Here is a 19,373-nt window from a genome sequence, read left to right on the forward strand (position 1 = left end):
AGTTTGCCCATAGTGGCCCGGCCAATTTGTCAATTTCCAAGCGGTATGATTCTTATGTTTGCAGTCTTGATCTTCAAATACTCTTTTCCTTCAATTGACCAAAGGCTGTGCGGGCGATTTAAGATGATGCTGAATTTCATCACTGATGCCTGCTTTCACCAAAAGGTGGCTCAGTGCGAAGCGGTCCATGTTTTCCAGGGCCTCTCTGTGACGGCATGGTGCAGACAGGACACATTGGTAGATGACCTTATAGTCTTGCAGACATTGAAAGTAAATCTAATTTTCTAGTATCTTTTGATGAATAGAAAACGATGTTTTAGCTTTGCCTCACAATGTGTGCAGAAACGCCTGTTGTTTACATAGTGCGGAGTGACTACCGTGGTTAGGGCGACCTTGGTTTCACAGTGTATTCAGATGGGAGTTCTTCTCAAGAACACATTGAAGGTGAGATGCAAGATTGCGGCTCAACACTAAAGAGATGGCTGAAAATCACATCAAAGAAAGAATGGTAGACGAGAGAACGGAGAAGGGGCGGTAACCCTCAGCTGGCCAACTCTGCCTCGGAAACGGGCAACCCTGCCGAGAGCGAGCGGGCGGGCGTGCATGAAGCGCGCGCCCTCAAGCCGCCCAATAGCAGCCCCTCCCCCCGCGCGCGTCCCTCGTCGCCGACTTCTCATCCCGCCCGCGTGTGCACGCGCGCAGGCGCGAACGGAGCGTGACTGAGTCGCCCCCGCGGTGCGGAGGGCCAGAGTTGGCTGGAGGGCGCGATGTCTGTGTCGCGGCATGGGCTCGGGGAGGGCATCGAGGAAGAGGCGAGTCCCTTGGTCCGCTCTGCAGCGGAGGACGAATCGGTGCAGTCGGGAGGCAGCCCGGGGCATGTAGAGGGGCGTCCAGGGCACGGCAGCGAGCAGTCGTCGCACCGGCTGCTGGCGTACAGTGATGCGCTGATTTCTATCATAGCCACTGTCATGGTAAGAAGGGCAGTGACAGTCAGCAGGGGTGGTTTTTGAGCTTAGTTTCGGTTCTGATTTAAATTAATGCGCAGATAGAAAGAGCAATCTTTCTCTCACAGATGAACTTCCGCATTACCCAATAGCATTAGCAAGGAAATCTCACAAACATGCTCAGGGAGCGACACGCAGTATTTGACTAAATGGCAAATGTAACTCCTGCAATAAAATATGGAGAGGGTATTCAGCTGAATCTAATGAATTTCGGTTATTGTGCCATTGCTCCTATAATCATCTTTTAAGCACTTAAAGCACAGTAAAGTACTGGTAACTCTTAAAGATCGGCATTTTAAAATACTATTAGTGGAAATGTGATTTTAATAAATATTCAGATGGACTGGTAGATTTCTTAGTGGTTAGATCTTATGAACTCAGGGATCATACAACCAACCCAACCTGTGACCTAATAGCAAATCACCGCAGATAATCTAAATGTTAAGAATAAAGATGGGGAAGGGATCCAGCAGGTCAGCAATATGTGCATAGTGAGAAACGGCTAATGGGACAAATCGTGCTCACATCACTGCAGCAGCAATTCAGCAAAGAAGAGTGAACTACCAGGAACATTTGGGACTCCAGCAGTGGATTTTAAAGATCTATCTTCTGACTGAATCAAAGAAACATGAAGATAACTTGAAAGAAATTAATTAAAGGGAAAAAAACGTGAAAATGTTAGATTGCTTTAATGTTTTAGAAACTAATTAAAACTGTTAAGAATGAGTAAAATAAATCTGAACTCAAATTCAGATCATCAACTAAAATGGGTCACACTTCATTTGCCAACCATTCACTGGTACAGAAACTGAAGGTTGGTACAAAGTGCATCTGGCCCCTCAGACCAGTGTCCTCAATGTGAGTACAGGATAGGAGCAGGAGATTAGATGCATTTACAACTGTTCTCCAGCTCATTTGTAACTTCCATGTTGCAATGTGTAGGTGCAGAAGGCAGGGGCAATCTGAACTGTTCACTGTGGCTTATTGACAGTTCATAATGGAACAGCCATTAAATCCTGTAAGGATATTTGTACTTTGGTGACATTGTGTCAAATTATGTGTAATTTATGGGCACACTATTGATGAATTTTTGCTATTATGTCATGAAGGGTATGGATCTTTAATTTGTAAAATTAGTTTAATGAGTACCATTTTCCATTGACGAGAATTGACTTTGTTGAAATGCCCAGCCTTTTCCATTTATAAAAATATACTTAACAAAATATTTACTGAAAATCACCCGTTTCAAAAAAATTAGGAATAGCTGTATCAGAATAGTCATCCTGTCACTTGGACTAACAATCCAGAGACCCAAGTGGAATTGAAATGTACTTAGCAGTATTTTTTTTAAAATAGTCATTTGGGAACTAACCTCTACATGAACTTAAGTTTAAATTTATTGTTAAAAACATATATACACAGGATATAAATGTAATGGAAATCAGATTTTTTCAGGAGTAGTATAGTACGTTACAACAATGCCAAACTTAAGTCAACATAATTAGAATGGGTTTGTTATTTCAACGAGACACAGTGAAGAGCATATCTTGCATACTGTAGAACAGGGAAAAACAATAACAATAAAGCAAAATAAAGTGCAAATGAACGCTAAGGTGCAAACTCATAATGAGGTAGATTGTGAAGGGTCCATGTAATTGTACTAAAGAACCTTTCAAAGGCCTTATAACAGCAGGGTAGAAGCTGGCTTGAGCCTGGTGATGCATGCTTTCAGGCTTTATCTGATGGGAAAGGGCAGAAGAGAAACTGTCTGTGCTGTGTGGGGCCTTTGATTATGTTGACTGCTTTACTGAGGCAGGGAGAAGTATAGACAGAGTCATTGGTGGGATGGGGGAGGCTGGTTTCTGCGATATGCTGAGCTGTGTCTACAACTCTACAATTTCTTGCAATCACGTGCAAAACAATCACCATATACGGTAAGTTATTATGCATCCGGATGGGATGTTTTCTATGGTGTATCAATAAAAATTGGTAAGGGTTGATGGCGACATGCCAAATTTCTTTGCCTCCTGAGGAATTAGAGGTCTTGGTGAGTTTTCTTGACCGTGGTATCTACATGGTGGTAGGAGCGCAGGCTATTGGCGATGTTCACTCCTAGGAACTTGAATCTCAACCTTCTCAGTCTCAGCACAGGTGATGTAGATGAGAGCATGTGCACTGTTTCCCTAACTGATGTCTATGAACAGCTTTCTTGTTTCGCTGACATTGAGGGAAAGGTTGTTGCTTTATGCCACATGATGAAGGTCTCCTCTGACTCATTGTTATTTGAGATAAGGCTCACTATGGTGATATCACCTACTAACTTGTAGGTGGAGTCAGAGCAGAATATAATCACAAAGTCATGAGTGTATAGGGAATTAAAAAGGGGACTGAAGATGTAACCATGTGGAGCACAATGTTTAGAATAATTGTTTCAGAGGTGTTGCTGCCTAAACTTACTAATTGCCATCTGTTGGTTGGGAAGCCAAGGATCCAGTTATAGAGGGATATGTTGACTCCCAGGGCTCAGAGTTTGCTGATGAGTTTGCATGCAATTATAGAATTAAAGGTGGAGCTGTAATCAATAATCATTAGTCCTTATTATCCATTTGCTTCGGTGATAAGTGTAGGGTCAGGGAGATGGTGACCAGTGTAGACCTGTTTTGGTGGTAGGTGAATTACAGTGAGTCAAGGTGTCTAGAAGGCTGGAGTTAATTCATGCCATGACCAGCCTCTCAAGTGTCATGAAAGCACTTTATGAATGGTGGATGTCAGAGCCACTGCGTTCCCGTCATTTACGCATTATCTTGTTTTTTTCTTTGGTACCAGAATGAGAGTGACCTTCTTAAAGCAGGGAGAGGTTTAAAAGTCTGCAAATACTCTCAAAAACAAATCTAGGCAGGATCTAAGGACATCACCTGCAACACCTTCCAAACCTAATACTGTCTTTTAAAATAAACTTAAATAATTTTGACATGACAATATAAAAACTCTAGTGCAAATTGAGAGAAAAAGAGGGAGAAGTATTGTCTAAATATTGACCAAAGTTGTATTAAGGGTTTTTCAAACCATTCAAGAACTTGATGGCAATAGGGAAGAAGTTGTTGTGGGATTTCAGGCCTGTTCCTAGTGTCTTCTGAATGCTGTGTCAGGTAGTACCTCTGACTGTTGACAGCATTGAGAAGAAAGCACGGCCAGGTTTGTGAACCCATTTTTTTTTACAACATTGTCCTTTAGTGGTGAAAATTTTTCATTCTTTATTTTATTTAGTGGTGCAGTGCAGAGTTGGCCCTCCCGGCCCTTCAAGCCACACCGCCCCAGCAACCCCCCGACATGCCTGATTAATCCTAACCTACTCTGGACAACTTACAATGACCATTTAACCCTCTAACCAGTATGTTTTTGGATTGTGGGAGGAAACTGGAGCACCTCGAGGAAACACATGCATTCCACAGGGAGAATTCCACTGTCCTTACAGAACAGTGTTGGAATTGAATTCTGAATTCCAGAATGTCCCAAGCAGTAATACCATTGTGCTAACCGCTATGCTACTTTGGTGCCCAATTCTCATCTGCTGTAGCCAATATGTGACTACAGAGCCACCTTTGTACTGATTCTGAAGTGGCCTGCTAAGGCATAAGCAAGTTTCAAAAGCAGTCGACTTTGAAGCACTTGGAACAGCACTGTTGAGGAAGTAGCTCTGGCATTTCGAGCTAGTAACAATATTTCCAGCTGCAGGTGGTGTTTCCATGCACAGAAAATCCTTGTCCTTCTTAATAGTGGATGTCACAGGTTTGTGAGGTGTAGCTGGAGTAACCGTTGTGCATTGATGGTGCACATTGCAGTTACTGTTGTATCAGTAGAGGAGAGGCAGAACTCTTAGGATGGATAGAGAGCCAGTTAAATGAGGAGTTTTGTCCTGAATACTGTCAAGGTACTTCAGTACCAATCTAGGCATTCCATTATGCTTCTAACATGTCTTATGGATCTGGAAAAGCTTTGAGTTCTCGGGGTTTTAGTCAAAAGCTATACCATAAGTAGTCTCTGACCTGTTCTAAGATTTTTGACTACTCTGCTTGAGATTCTGTCAAAGTTGATTGGAACTTGCTGGTGGCACTGCCAATGAATGCAAGGTTATGAGTTGATTCAGCTTTCTGCCTACCTAACACTCAGGTGCAATGGTCAGTAAACGACCCACTTCTGATCTCATAATAGGTATAAAGGTGATTGTATCTGAGGCACTACCCTGTGGAAATCTTGCTGTTATATATTGGAGTTGAGATGATTGACTTCCAACTACTATACGCTTTTTTCTTTCTTTGAGATAAAGCTAATCTAATTTTAAAATCTTATATTAATGGGGTAGACATGGGAGGAGTCAGATCTGGTTTGTGACTATTTTAATAGATGTTTAAGTTTAGTATTTCATGATAGGATTGTGTGTTCTTTATTTTTGTCCCTCAAGCCTCATCTTTCGTTCCTCAAAAAGGCATACAGAAAAGTTAAAAATGTACTTACTAACAGCCAACAAGGAAGGGTGATGATGAGCTTACAACTAAGTCATTGACTACAATAAGCTAGAGCTACCAATTGCCCTACAATTTTTAATTATAGTTGCCTAATTAACATATAATACAGGCGGCCCACGTTTTTGAACGTTCGCTTTACGACAGCTCACTACATTAGTACCTGTTTTCACTAACCAAAGAGGATTTTCACTTTTACGAAAAAAAGAAGCCCGCTTTATACGTGTGTTTACCCCAAGAAAGACTACAATGACCGTGAAGCCTTGTGTGGGCAGTTGTTCGCACATGCGTGTACATATGCATGTACATGCATAGGCATGTACGTGCCGATTTTTTTTTCTCCAAATCGATTTTGGCTCACTGTCTTCCCGAGCTTGATAAGTGAAACTAAACCGTACATACAATATTTCTACTTTATATAGGGTGTATACTTATCATTCCTGCTTTACTATATGTCAGTGTTATTTTAGGTTTTATGTGTTATTTGGTTTGATTTGGTAGGTTATTTTTTGGGTCTGGGAACGCTCAAGAATTTTTCCCATATAAATTAATGGTAATTGCTTCTTCGCTTTACGCCATTTCAGCTTACAAATGGTTTCATAGGAACGCTGTACCTTTGGATAGCGGGGGAAACCTGTATGCTGTTTACTTGTGATTCTGTACTTTTAACGTGACTAATTATTTCCCCATCCTAACATTGAACAATAAAATCACTCCATTCCCTTTTGCTAAATACCTCCAATCTGTACTTCTATCTCAGATTCAGATATATTTATATATCACCTGTACATGGAAGCATGTGTACAATTGAATGGGTTGTTTGCATTAACAACCAACACAACCCAAGGGTGCTGGGGGCAGCCTGTAAGTGTCGCCACATACCTGGGGCAACATAGCATTCCCACTAAGTTTAGAACAACACGAGCAAAAACAACAAGAAAACAAAATAACAACAGCAAAACAAGCCCTTTTCCACCCTCCCATCCACTCTCACACATAGATAGGCCTTCAGCCCCAGGACAAGCTGCCTCCGGGTCTCCAACTTCCATTCCTTGGCCCAGACAAGCAGTCTTTGGGCCTCTGGCCTCTGAAATCTGACCATTGGCTTCCAGCTGTTGACTTTGCTGACTCCTCAATCATGGGCCTTTGACTCTGGTCTTGCATGAACCTCTGACCCCAGGACTAGCAAGCTTGGGGGGTTCGCCGACCCTCATGCCTTCTGTCTGCCCAGACTTCCAACCTTGGGTCTTGCCAACCTGGGCAGGAGTCACTGGCCCACATCGTTAGGGCCCACCAACCTCGCTATTTGAGCATGGGAATTGCTGATCTTCAATTGAGGAGCACTCTGACCTGGATTTCCACCTTACGCTGTCCCTAACACTTTCTTTCCTGCCACTGACCACTAACTTCCTCTCATTCCTGTAAGTAAACTATATCCCAACCCCTTACTTCCCACTCTGTCCACAAGACCATTCCTAGGAACCTGAGGAACAACTAACTCTGAGCCACAAGCTCAATGGACATTCCTGTTCGGCCTCATCTTGGACTGGGTCTGACACATACTCTACATCATTTTGTTGTGTAATCTCAGATATTATTTTACTCTAATTCTAAGTGCATTTAAACAATGGTGTATGATATGGGATTTAGAAAAAGCATCTGTTCAGTTTCCACAATGGATTTATTCATAACGGAATAAACAGAGAGTGCTATTTAGGTCCATAATTGACAAAGGTTAGACATCAATAATGGACGAAAGAGAGAGACATAGAAGATGCATTTCAGACTAGCACAAAGTTTGTAGTGATATTTCCTAGAGAATGCAAATAAACAATCTTCATTAGAAATAGAAAGTAAAACTTTGAAGTCAGCAGCTGCTCCAAAATTTAACAATGTATGAAATAGCGAGGAGGACATAGAAAGGTGAATAGGCATGCATAACTTCATGTTGTTACGTGTAAAGGCAGTATAATTTAATTTGAGGAGTTGCAAGTTGATTGTTATTCATAAATTATGGAAAGAAGCTGGCTGTTAACAAGGGCAAATGACTTTGTAAATTTGAATTTGTCATAACTACACAAAGCAAGGAATCCATTCTAAACCTTTACCAATCACTGATTAGTTTATTTTGCTTTATTCTGAACACTACACTACCACACATTTGGAATGTCAAGAATTTGAAAATGATAGAGAAGTTTACTAGGATAATTATTGGATTATGTTTGATGTTTATGTATCTTTTGCCAAAACCAAAATATTACAGATTATGGAAATACAAAATCTGAAAGAGAAAATGCCAGTAATATTGAGCATTTATGGAAAGCAAAACAGAGGTAAAATTTAAAATATACTGAAAATTCTGATGACAAATTATTGCCATTTAATAATTGCTTCTCTTTTCACATGATTTTTTTTTAGCATTTTCTGTCTATGTTGAATATATGCTTCCTTGTTGTAACTTTAACCTAACTTGAGCATGCAAAAGGTAAACCTGCAGGGTCCTTTCTTAGTATAGTTGTGAGGGTTTAATGCCATCCTCGGTCTCATTTTCAGTTTAAAGTGGTGAGCTAAGTTGGGAAGTCACCGGGTCATATATATTAGGATGACCTGATGGAAAATATGTGCTAGGGTCAGAGGAGACCTAGGATTTTAAATAATCAGCTAGTTACGCTTGTCCCAGAAATACTTCAGCATCCTTTCAATTTAGTAGTTCAACAAAGAGTCTGCAATTGAATCAGTGTAGATAGAGTTAAATATAACAGTTAATACCTATAATTTTCTGGAGTAAGCTGAATATCTGAGGAATTTCTGAAGTATGGTGGGTATCGGATACCTAACCAATTCTGTTCAGATCCAAGGCCAACAGATTTAAGCTCAAATGCTGGAGTTTTAGAATGGTGAATTGAAACAACCTTTTTAAGCAGTTGTGAGATTGCGAGGTGAACTCCCAACATTAAGAATTAAAGCAGAACTCTTTTCAGCCAGCTTGACTTAGATTAATTATGTGCTTAAAATAACAAAGAATAAAAGGATAAGAGGAAGAAGTGTACAGAAGGAATAATGGATATTGCTTATGCGTGGAATAAACACAAAATGGATTGATAGAGTCTAGCAGCCTGTTTGTGTGTTATTATTCCTGTGATTTATTTTTATGGTTGATTTGGAAAAGCAATAAATTAGATATTGCTGTAACTATGATGATTTGTTACTGCAAACTGCATATTTTGTTACAAAAGTAGGTCAACAGATAGATGTTTAAGAGAGATGTTGGGATTTTCAAATCTCCAGAATTTCTGGTCATTTTTCATTGCTCTACCATTTGCTATGCACAAACAACATTTTGCCTTTAATTTTCCTACTTTTATCAAACTGTTATATTTTCACACTAATTAATATTAAACTAATCATAGAAAATTATATATAACAATTATAATTGTGATAGCCTTATAATAAATTTAATCTACCTACATTAAAATTGAAACACTTTAAATGACTGTGATATATTCCTGTATATAGACATTAATAGAAATTTAACATTCTTTTCTTTTAATTCTTTTGAGTCCTTGTTTCCCTCCAAATCTTTCTCTACACATTCCCTGTTTTCTTGTTCCTCTATTTCTCTCTTAGTCTTTTATTTATGTTGGTTAAGGGCATAGGACTGAGTTACCTGATGACCCTTTGCAATTGTCACAGTTTATTCATTTGACAATTGCCATGCAAAGCATTTTAAGTCAAGACATGCTAATAAAAGTCTGATGACATTAATTATAAGTTGCCATACTGCAGCAAGTTTTACCCCAATAATGTGAGGGCATTCTACACATTTCTTCTCATGTGGTGTAACTAAGAATTTATCAGTCTTTAGTTAGGAAGAAAATATACTGTACTTTGTATGCTCTTCCACCAGTTTTTGATGATACAATACCAGAAATGTAACTTTATTTATAGTAAGAGGTTTTCGACCTGTTGAATAACAGTGCAGTCCAGTTTTTATTCATGATTTTTAAAATCTTAAAATAAAGCAACATCTGCATTTACAATTTCATAATTGTGTTTTCTTTCAGATCTTGCCTGTAAGCCATACAAAAATTAGAACAGACCAGGTATTGTATCTTATAAAATCTGACTATAATTGTTTAAAATCATTGTTGTGTCCGTGCATGTTACTTTATCTACCATGGCATTAATAGACAGTTAATTTTGTTATATTCATATTAGGATAAAGATAAAATGTGGAACAGAATGATATTAGTGGAATTTTGGAAACTCACCCCCCTTTCTAATAAGGCAGAATGTTGGGAAAATATCTGCATCAACATTGGTTTCATAATAATTACTTTTGCTCTGAAGTTAGTAATTTATTTGTTTTGTCCTCAATCCAGAATTTAATCAAGTATTTCAAGTCACTGTAGTATTTTAGGGTAGCATTTCTCTGACCTGGTGGCTTTTGGATAAAACTTGAAACCACAGGTGCCTACTTTGGTGGGAGTAATAGAAAAGTAGGCATTTCTCCTTATACCCTGCTCAGTCACGTGGCCTAAGTCACCTTGCTTTTCTGAGGCATTGCTACACACAAATTGATTGATTCATTGGCAACAAAGTAGCAGTGACCACTTTTCAAAAGTGACATAAAAGTTAATGATTTTATGTTCTAAGAACCTAAAAGTTACTGCATTAAGATTTTTTTTATTATCAATCAACAACTTCTTCGGGATCAACTATCCCTTTAATCCAAAGAGATAGTTGATTTATATTAGAAAAAAATAGATATAAGAGCCAGAGCTTCTGATCCAGAACAGATATGAAAAGTAGAATTTGTATCTTTGTTTTAAAAATGTATTAATTGTAACTCATATCAAATACTAAGTTAGCTGACAGTAATTATGATCCTAATACATTCACATTTGGAGTTAAATTTATTATTTACCATTCAGGTATTCCTTGCCAGGCATGCTATGTGATGAAGAGTCTGACCTGAAGCATAAATTCTCTTCCTCTTTTCACGATGGTGCTTAACCTGTGCAGTTCTGCCAGAACTTTCAGTTTTTATGCCATGTAATAATTATATTCACTTTAATTAATGCCAGGAAAGGTTACTGTATTTTCTATTCCCAGGAACTGGAAGTAAGTCTGCAGCAACTTCTTGCAACCAAAATTGCTGTTTACATCATGACTTTTCTAATAGTGACAGTGGCCTGGGCGTCACATATCAGGTAAATATTGTTTCAGTTCTACGCAGCGGTTTAACTTTAATGTTAAAGTAAAAATAAATTATCGTGCAAAACGGGCATCATTGGTGAGTGCAGGTCCTCTTATTATTATAGTTTATATCAAATAGTATTGCACTGATAAGACACACCAAGTTATGTTAGTAAAGAAAAGTGTACTTGGTTTCATGTTTTAAGTGAAAGACACCAGGTCATAGAGAGCGCTGCTTTCTCAAATGCTACACTACAACACCAACTTGAACTCCTCACCTCCTTCCCTTTACTATTTGGTCCACTGTCCTCTCCTATCAAATACTTCTTCAGCCTTTGTCACTTTTATGTCCCAGGTCCTTGCATCATTCCCACTCCCAGCCTCACCCACTTGTGTATTATTACCCCTCATCTGAATTCACTGCCAGCTCCAGCTCAACCTCTCCCCTCTTTCCATGCATGAAGAAAGAGTTCAAACCAAAACATTGTCCATTTTCCTCCATAGATGCTGCCTGACCTGCTGAGTTCCATCAGCAATTTGTGTGTTGCTCCATATTCCTGTGTCTGAGGTCTCTTTTGTGTCACCAATTTTACATTCTGAAATGGAATTGAACCCATAATTTTCTAATTTAGAAGTAAAAATAATATAATAAAACTGAGGATAATGTTGATTTTTATTTTTAACAAATTGCAAATACGATGAGATACTTTATTCTGACTTGCAAGAATATTCTCTTTACAGTTTTTCTAAAGAATAATATATCACATAGTTTTTTAAATCTCTCACCAATTTGATAGATTGTTCCAGGTTATTGAACGAATAGATGACGTTCTTGCACTTCTCAATTTGGTGAGTATCAAATATTCATAACAACCTGCCTTGCAATATTTAATTAACTTAAATCTAAAATAAATCAAGCATTCTTAACTATTGTGGAGGTGTACTAACAACTTATTGGTCAGTTCCTGTTCTTTGAAATCCCACTTAATTTTAGTCCCTGGGAAAATGATTGTACTTTTGTATCTTTGGTATTACATGTAGTGAAGACATAGTACATTGCAGTAGGTTTCATATTGATCTCTAATAATGGTTCTTTAATTATACCACAGTAATGTAGAAGGCTCCAGATTGAATCCTCTATCAATGTTAAGTTAGTTAGTTGCCACTTTAATTATAATAATAAGGTCCAGTGGCCCAAATTAGAAATATCAGCAAAATTGTTCTAATGTTATCATCTAATTATTGTCAAATTGTTTGTGAATAAGGTTTAATGGCAATATCTGCATATATTACCCTACACTTAAATAATCATGCGAAGTGTTCAAAACATTCCCTCCTGAAGATATGCTTAGCCCAAGAATTTGTCACAACTAGCACCCTGCTCTGTTGGAGAAACAAATAAAAGGCATCATCTCAACCCTACTGATCCAAGTATTTGTTAGAATACGTCATTGTCTAAGCAGTAGAGGAAGGGGATGTACTTGTTAGCCATGTCATGATAAATGCTGGTGACTGATAGGTGGTCTGCCGTCTCTATCAACCTGATCTCTAAATAGATTGACGTAAGAAGTGCTGCTGCAGAAGATCAAAATTGAAGGATTCCAAAGAAAAGGAAAACTCTACTCAATCAATGCTTGAAAACTCCCAACCAACTGGTGTTCGGAACACCCACAGTGCCTGGCCTGACTCCACTAATAGTGTGTAGGCTTCCGTTAGTCTCGATAGAACATGGATTTGCGCCTTGGAAAGTTTCCAGGGCGCAAGCCTGGGCAAGGTTTTTTTTTAATGGAAGACTGGCAGTTGCCCAAGCTGCAAGTCTCCCCTCTCCACGCCACCGATGTTGTCCAAGGGAAGGGCATTAGTCTACTAATAGTACCTGTGATGAAACTCTGGTTTTTCTACTGGAAAACAGTAGGTTGATTTTGACAAGAATGATTAGAAGAAAATCTGGTTTTAGCATGCAATTTAGATACTACTATTCTGATTTTTGTAATTTGGATTTGTTTTAAAATAGATACCTCCAAGTTCAGCATTCAGGTGCTTCAACTGAGCACATGTAGTAAGCTAAATGAGAGTGATTTATCTTGGAGTAGTCCAGAGACCAAGTGAGAAAGGTGCACCAATTTCCCAGGTCCAGCACAAGATCCGGGTGACAGCGAAGCAAAGGAGAAGCAATTATGCAGGCCAGCAGAAAGAAATGAATCTCCGTCTGCCCCCATCCCTCTCTCCAACACCAACTGGTGCAGTTCTGAAAACCTCCCAGCCTTCTTCCATTGTCATGCAGGTCAAGGGAGAAACCTAGCTTTCATCACCAAGCTCTCCCTTTTCCTTGTGACTTATTTAAGATATCCATTTAGAAAGGATACACACTATTTACTGTTGTCTGAAGACCAAAGAAAAATTCTAGAAGCAATGTCAATTGGTACTGGTGTATTTTTGGCATTATCCTGCAAATCACCAGCTGACTTTCAAAATTCATTTTCATGACCAAACAGTAATACAGTACTGTGCAAAAGTCTTACACACACACACACACACGCACAATAAATATATATATGTAACACTTACCCACAAAGGCTGGTATATGTCTAGGGGAAAAGGAGATCCAGCCACTCACCAACCCACCTCCTGTACACGCAGGTGCTGTGAGAATCGAGTTTATGCCTTGCGCCGCTCACCGTATCAACTTCACACCAAATACCGTTATGAAATACACTTTATAGAATTTACTAACATTAACTAAAGAAGTATTAGGCAATACAATATATATATACAAGGAAAGAAAAAAACAAAAGGCGCCAACTTATCAAAGTTCAGTCAGTGTAGTGCACATCGTAGGAGCTCAATCAACGAATCATCCGACAGCCACGTTGTCACCCCTGGGACCACCCGGTGGTCTTATGAGCCGTCCAGCGCCAGTCGCGGTGGTCCTACGAGCCATCCAGCGCCCGTCCACCTTCCTCGTCCGTCTCTCCTCCCGACTCTCCTCACACCCCAAGCCCGCGCAACCCCTCCCCCAAGTTCCCAGCCTCACAAAACACAATAACATTCCCCATTGATTAACAAATGAATACAATTACCATTCTAAAGCGAAACAACAGCAAGAGAAACTTTTAACAGACAAAGAAGCATTCCTACTCGTAACAAACCAAAGAAGCCCTTTTTAGTAATATACACAGGACATTGTACATATAGATAGATAGATAGATATAGGAATGGATATAGATTTATAAATATATATAGATCTAGCTAGGGTGTTAAAGACTTTTGCATAATACTGTAGTAATTTTATGTATGACACTGCACTGCTGCCACAAAAAAAACTTGACGTATGTGAGTGATGATAAACCTGATTCTGCTATGGCCTCTATTGGGGATTGAGAATGGAAAAGGGAGAAGGAGAGCGGAATCATAGTTGGGAAAAAGAGAAGGGTGAGGGGAATGAGTGGGAAGTACCAGAGAGACATTCTGTAATGATCAGTAAACCAATTGTTTGGAATCAAGTGGCCTTGCCTGGTGTCTCAGGGCTGGGTGTGTATGAACCTGGGTCACACTTCACCCTGGCATTCCTTCTCTACTACCTCTCCCACACTCCTCCTGCGATGCTCCACCCTCACCTTTCCCACCAGATTTACAAACTCATACTTCACTCCATGTTGACAAATACAGAACTGTGCAAAAGGGTAGGCATCCTAGCTACATATAAGTACTTAAGACTTCTGCACAGTGCTGTATGTAATAAACCTTTAAATAGTGCTCACAGATCTTTGCGACAACTTACTTTCACCAAATTCACTGGTTCATTTAGGAAAAGGTAGTGGATCAAATTCTACGTATCAAAATATGGTTCAATGGGATGTGGAGCCAACAGACAGATACTGACCAGTTAAACTGAATATGGAGCCAAGTGAGACCATGCTTTCTTTGTAATGAAATTTTGAAGTTGGGTTAGTCTATTTATGAATAATACTTTAGCCATTGTTAAAATAAGATTTTGAACAGAGCTGTATCTGAAATGAAGCCTGTGGGATGAGTAACAATCTATACTGTTACATATTCTCAGATATTCTAGAGGTCAAATTGAGTCCTGACTCCAGTTAACAGTTATTTTCTTTAATGTATGCTTTTAATCTACTCTTGAAGAAAAAAATCTATGCAATCTCAGTATTTCAGCTAAATAGTTGTAATGTTTATCTTTTAGGCATGTATGATGCTCATAACCTTCTTGCCTTATACAGTAAGTAAATACTATGTCAAAGTGGGATAACAAGGCAGTTCTTTGATGTAATGCTTTTAGGAAAATCTATATTCTGTTGACATCCTGAATTTCTAAATGGATAATTGTGTGTCATAAAACACTTGTAAAAAAAATTCTGTTAAGTTGTGATTTGGTGGGTTCTTGGGATTATAAATACATGTAATTTATATCAATGTTGAATTTTGACTATGCATTTACTAGATTTTAACAAATATCTCAAATTGAATAAGTATGTCTGCAAATCATTGTTGGTGTTCAACAACTATTCTGAAAATATCATTTTGTCTAAGTAATTGAAATGTTCTTTTCTTAGTTTTCTCTGATGGCCTCATTTCCAGATGACATGCTTGGAATCCTGGCATTTTGTGTTTGTGCAATCATCATTGGATTAATTCAGGTACAAACCAAGTGTTTTTTTAATGCAACATGATAATCTGGCAGAAAGTGATTAATATTGTGAAGCTGTACATATTTGTACCATGAGTCACAAAGCCACTTTTTGGAACAGGGTATTAATGTGTGTAACACCAATGCCTGCCAGAAGGATGTAGAATAGGCAACTTACAGTATCATTGAATTCTCAGAATTCCTGTAAATGAACGTCTGTCTGTTTACATTCAAAAGGAGGAAGGACTCTTACCAATCCTATTTAAAGTGATCACTGGCATTTTGCAGCTATCATGATTGTACAGGTATTTGGTGTTTCTCAACTTTGGAAAGTTTGTAAATTTACAAGAAGCAGTGTGCCAGAAACTGAAGAAGGCTTCTACATTGGATGCAGTAGCAGACATTACCCTTGTAATATAGCTGGAAGAATAAACTGAGGGCAGCCAGCTGAGGACAAGCTGTTAGAGAGAGTGAAAGCTGAGATGAAGAGTGTTTCAGCCGGATGTATATTAATCTTTGATTCTCATTGAGCAACTCTTACCTGAACCTCATTGAGGATTACCCTGCATTTTCAATATGGATAACTTCATTAAAATAGGCAATCTGCTACATTTTCAATGCCAAACAAAAACAAGGTAAAGAGTGTTTTGCCAAAGATGTATGGATTTAAGAAGAGGTACCTGTAATTTATCATGGTTTGTTGCTGTTGAAGGGAAATGCTAGGTAGTTTCTACTACAAGACAAGTTAAGACATTTCCTACTTATGCGCGAGAGCAGCAGGTAGAATAGTCAAGTTTGTAGGCTTCTCCAGGGTGAAGGTTGCTTTGTAAACACCTCTTACCAACTCGAAGACATACACAACCAGATTCTATTCCCTCAATGTCTAACTGACATGTGAACATAAAAGCCTGTCATGTAGATAATTGTCTGTCTGAACAAACAACTGTGCCAAATACATCTTCACTAACATAACAAACCAGTGAAAGCAACCGACGTGGTTCTTGACTCTAATGTGCATTCTGTGGATACATGAGCTCCTTAGAATAAATCAGTTCCATGCTGCCTTGTTGTTAGAGGAGGGTAGTTGTCTCCTGCAGAGCAATATTGATACATTGGTAAGATGGGCAGGAAAATGCTAGATAGAATTTAATTCTGAAAAATATGAGGTGGTGCACTTTGGGATGAATAATATCACTACAACTCACTGAAGTCTGATGATCAGAGCGAGCTTGGTGTACATGTACAGAGAACCCAGAAGACAGCAGCACAAGAAGATAGTATGGTTAAGAAAGTATATGGACCTGTGATATTATTAGCCAGGACACCGAATACAAAAGCATGGAGGTCATAGTACAACTTCGATTAAGTTGCTGCTGGAATACGGTGTGTAATTCTGTGTATCATTCTGTATGAAGACTGCATTGGAGGAGGTTCAGAAGAGGTTTACCAAAGCATTGCAGTTTTTCAGCTATGAGACTTGATAAGCTAGATTTAGTTTCTTTTAAGCAGAGCAGGCTGAGGAGGAACTTTGAACCCTCTCCAGTTTCAGCATATCCTTTCTACGATAAGGGGTCCAAAACTGCTCACCAGTGCTTTATAAAGTCTCAACATAACGTTTTTGTTTTTATATTCTAATCCTCTTGAAATGAATACTAACATTGCATTTGCCTTCCTCACCATAGACTCAACCTGCAAATTAACCTTTAGGGAATCCTGCACAAGGACTCACAAATCCCTTTGTGCCTCAGATTTTTGTATTTTCTCTCTGTTCAAAAAATAGTTAACCCTTTCATTCCTACTTCCAGAGTGCATAACCATACACTTCCCAACACTTTACTTCATCCGCCTCTTTTTTGCCAATTCTCCTAATCTGTCTAAGTCCTTCTGTAGCCTCTATTTCCTTAAATCTACTTGCCCTCCATCTTTCTTCATATTGTCTGTAAACTTGGCCATAAAGCCATCAATTCCATCATCCAAATCATTGACATATGATGTAAAAAAGAAGTGGTCCCACACAGACCGATGTGAAACACCACTAGTCACTGGCAGTCAACCAGAAAAGGCTCTTTTAATTCCCACTCTTTGCCTCCTACCAATCATCCACTGTTTTATCCATGCTAGAATCCTTCCTATAATTTTATGGGCTTTTACATTAGCTTGTTAAGCAGCCTCACGTGTGGCACCTTGTCAAATCCAAGCACACAGCATCAACCAACTCTCATTCATCTATCCTGCTTGTTGTTTCTTCAAAGAATTCCAACAGGTTTGTCAGGCAAGATTTTCCCTTGAGGAAACCATGCTGACTACAGCCTATTTTATCATGTGTCTCCAAGTACCCTGAAACCACATCCTTAACAATCGACTCCAACATCTTCCCAACCACTGAGGTCAGACTAACTAGCCTATGATTTCCTTTCTTCTGTCTCTCTTCCTTCTTGAAGAGTAGAGTGACATTTGCAAATTTCCAGTCTCCTCCAACCTCAGAAAAAAACTCTTTAAAATATATCCCTCATAATTCTGTGTACCTCTATCAAATCTCCCCTCATTTTCCTGTGCTCTAGGGAATGAAGTCCTAACCTTTCAACCTCTCCATACAAGGTAGTTCCTGAAGTCCTGTCAACTCTACCAACTTAGAGGAGTACACAGCATCAGTGACCAGCTACATCAGCAAGTGCATTGATGATGTTACCCTGTCCAAGACCATCACTATACGTGCTAACCAGAAGCCATGGATGACCACGGAGGTGCGTGCGCTGCTGAGGACTCGCGACTGTACCTTCAGAGCAGGCGACAAGGCAGCTCTAACAACAGCAAGGGGCAAACTGTCCCGAGCCATCAGAGGGGCAAAGCGTGCACACGCCCAGCTAATCCACAGCCACTTCCAGGACAGTGGCGACACACAGCGCATGTGGAAGGGCACCCAGGACATCACCAATTACAGGACAACATCACCTGACGGTGCAGGTGATGCCTCCTTCCCAAATGCGCTGAATAACTTCTACGCCCGGTTTGAGGCGGAAAATGACGTGGCGGCGAGGAAGTCCACCCCCCTACAAATGACCAGGTGCTGTGTCTCTCCGTGGCCGACGTGAGAAGAACCCTGTGCAGGGTCAACCCACGGAAGGCTGCTGGACCAGACAACATCCCTGGTAGAGTGCTCAGAGGATGTGCAGACCAGCTAGCAGATGTTCTCACTGACATCTTCAACATCTCCCTGAGCAGCACCACCATTCCAACGTGCTTCAAGCCCGCCACCATCGTCCCCTTGCCGAAGAAGTCTTCAGTGTCCTGCCTAAATGACTACCGTCCCGTTGCACTTACATCCATCATCATGAAGTGTTTCGAAAGGCTCGTCATGAGGCATATCAAGACCCTGCTGCCCCCCTCACTGGACCCCCTGCAGTTTGCGTACCGTCCCAACCACTCAACAGATGACGCCATTGCCACCACCCTCCACCTGGCCCTAACCCACCTGGACAAAAAAGATACATACATTCGGATGCTGTCCATAGACTTCAGCATTCAACACAATCATCCCTCAGAAACTGATTAGAAAGCTGAGCCTATTGGGCCTGAACACCTCCCTCTGCAACTGGATCCTAGACTTCCTGACTGGGAGACCTCAGTCAGTCGGGATCGGGATCAGCATCTCCAACACCATCACACTGAGCACAGGGCCCCCCCCCCCCCCCCCCCAGGGCTGTGTGCTCAGTCCACTGCTGTTCACTCTGCTGACCCACGACTGTGCTGCAACACACAGCTCGAACCATATCATCAAGTTCGCCGATGACATGACTGTGGTGGGTCTCATCAGCAAGAACGACGAGTCAGCTTACAGAGAGGAGGTGCTGTGGCTAACGGACTGGTGCAGAGCCAACAACCTGTCTCTGAATGTGAACAAAACAAAAGAGATGGTTGTTGACTTCAGGAGGGCACGGAGCGACCACTCCCCGCTGAACATCAATGGCTCCTCGGTAGAGATTGTTAAGAGCACCAAATTTC

The 19,373-nt window shown here is 40.0% G+C and overlaps 1 protein-coding gene across 1 annotated transcript in view; it reads left to right on the forward strand.

Annotated features, from left to right (window-relative positions):
- The first annotated feature begins 697 nt into the window (after positions 1-697).
- tmem175 (transmembrane protein 175) overlaps positions 698-19,373 on the forward strand; it is a 45,008-nt gene continuing 26,332 nt past the window's right edge. The window contains exons 1-6 of the mRNA XM_073065236.1: positions 698-971; positions 9,592-9,630; positions 10,643-10,740; positions 11,524-11,575; positions 14,928-14,963; positions 15,298-15,381. Coding sequence (XP_072921337.1) covers positions 768-971; positions 9,592-9,630; positions 10,643-10,740; positions 11,524-11,575; positions 14,928-14,963; positions 15,298-15,381 — 513 coding nt within the window. The 5' untranslated portion in view covers positions 698-767. The remainder of the gene's footprint in view (positions 972-9,591; positions 9,631-10,642; positions 10,741-11,523; positions 11,576-14,927; positions 14,964-15,297; positions 15,382-19,373) is intronic.

The sequence above is a fragment of the Hemitrygon akajei genome, chromosome 13, assembly GCF_048418815.1.
Source record: "Hemitrygon akajei chromosome 13, sHemAka1.3, whole genome shotgun sequence".
In the NCBI taxonomy this organism is placed as follows: domain Eukaryota; kingdom Metazoa; phylum Chordata; class Chondrichthyes; order Myliobatiformes; family Dasyatidae; genus Hemitrygon; species Hemitrygon akajei.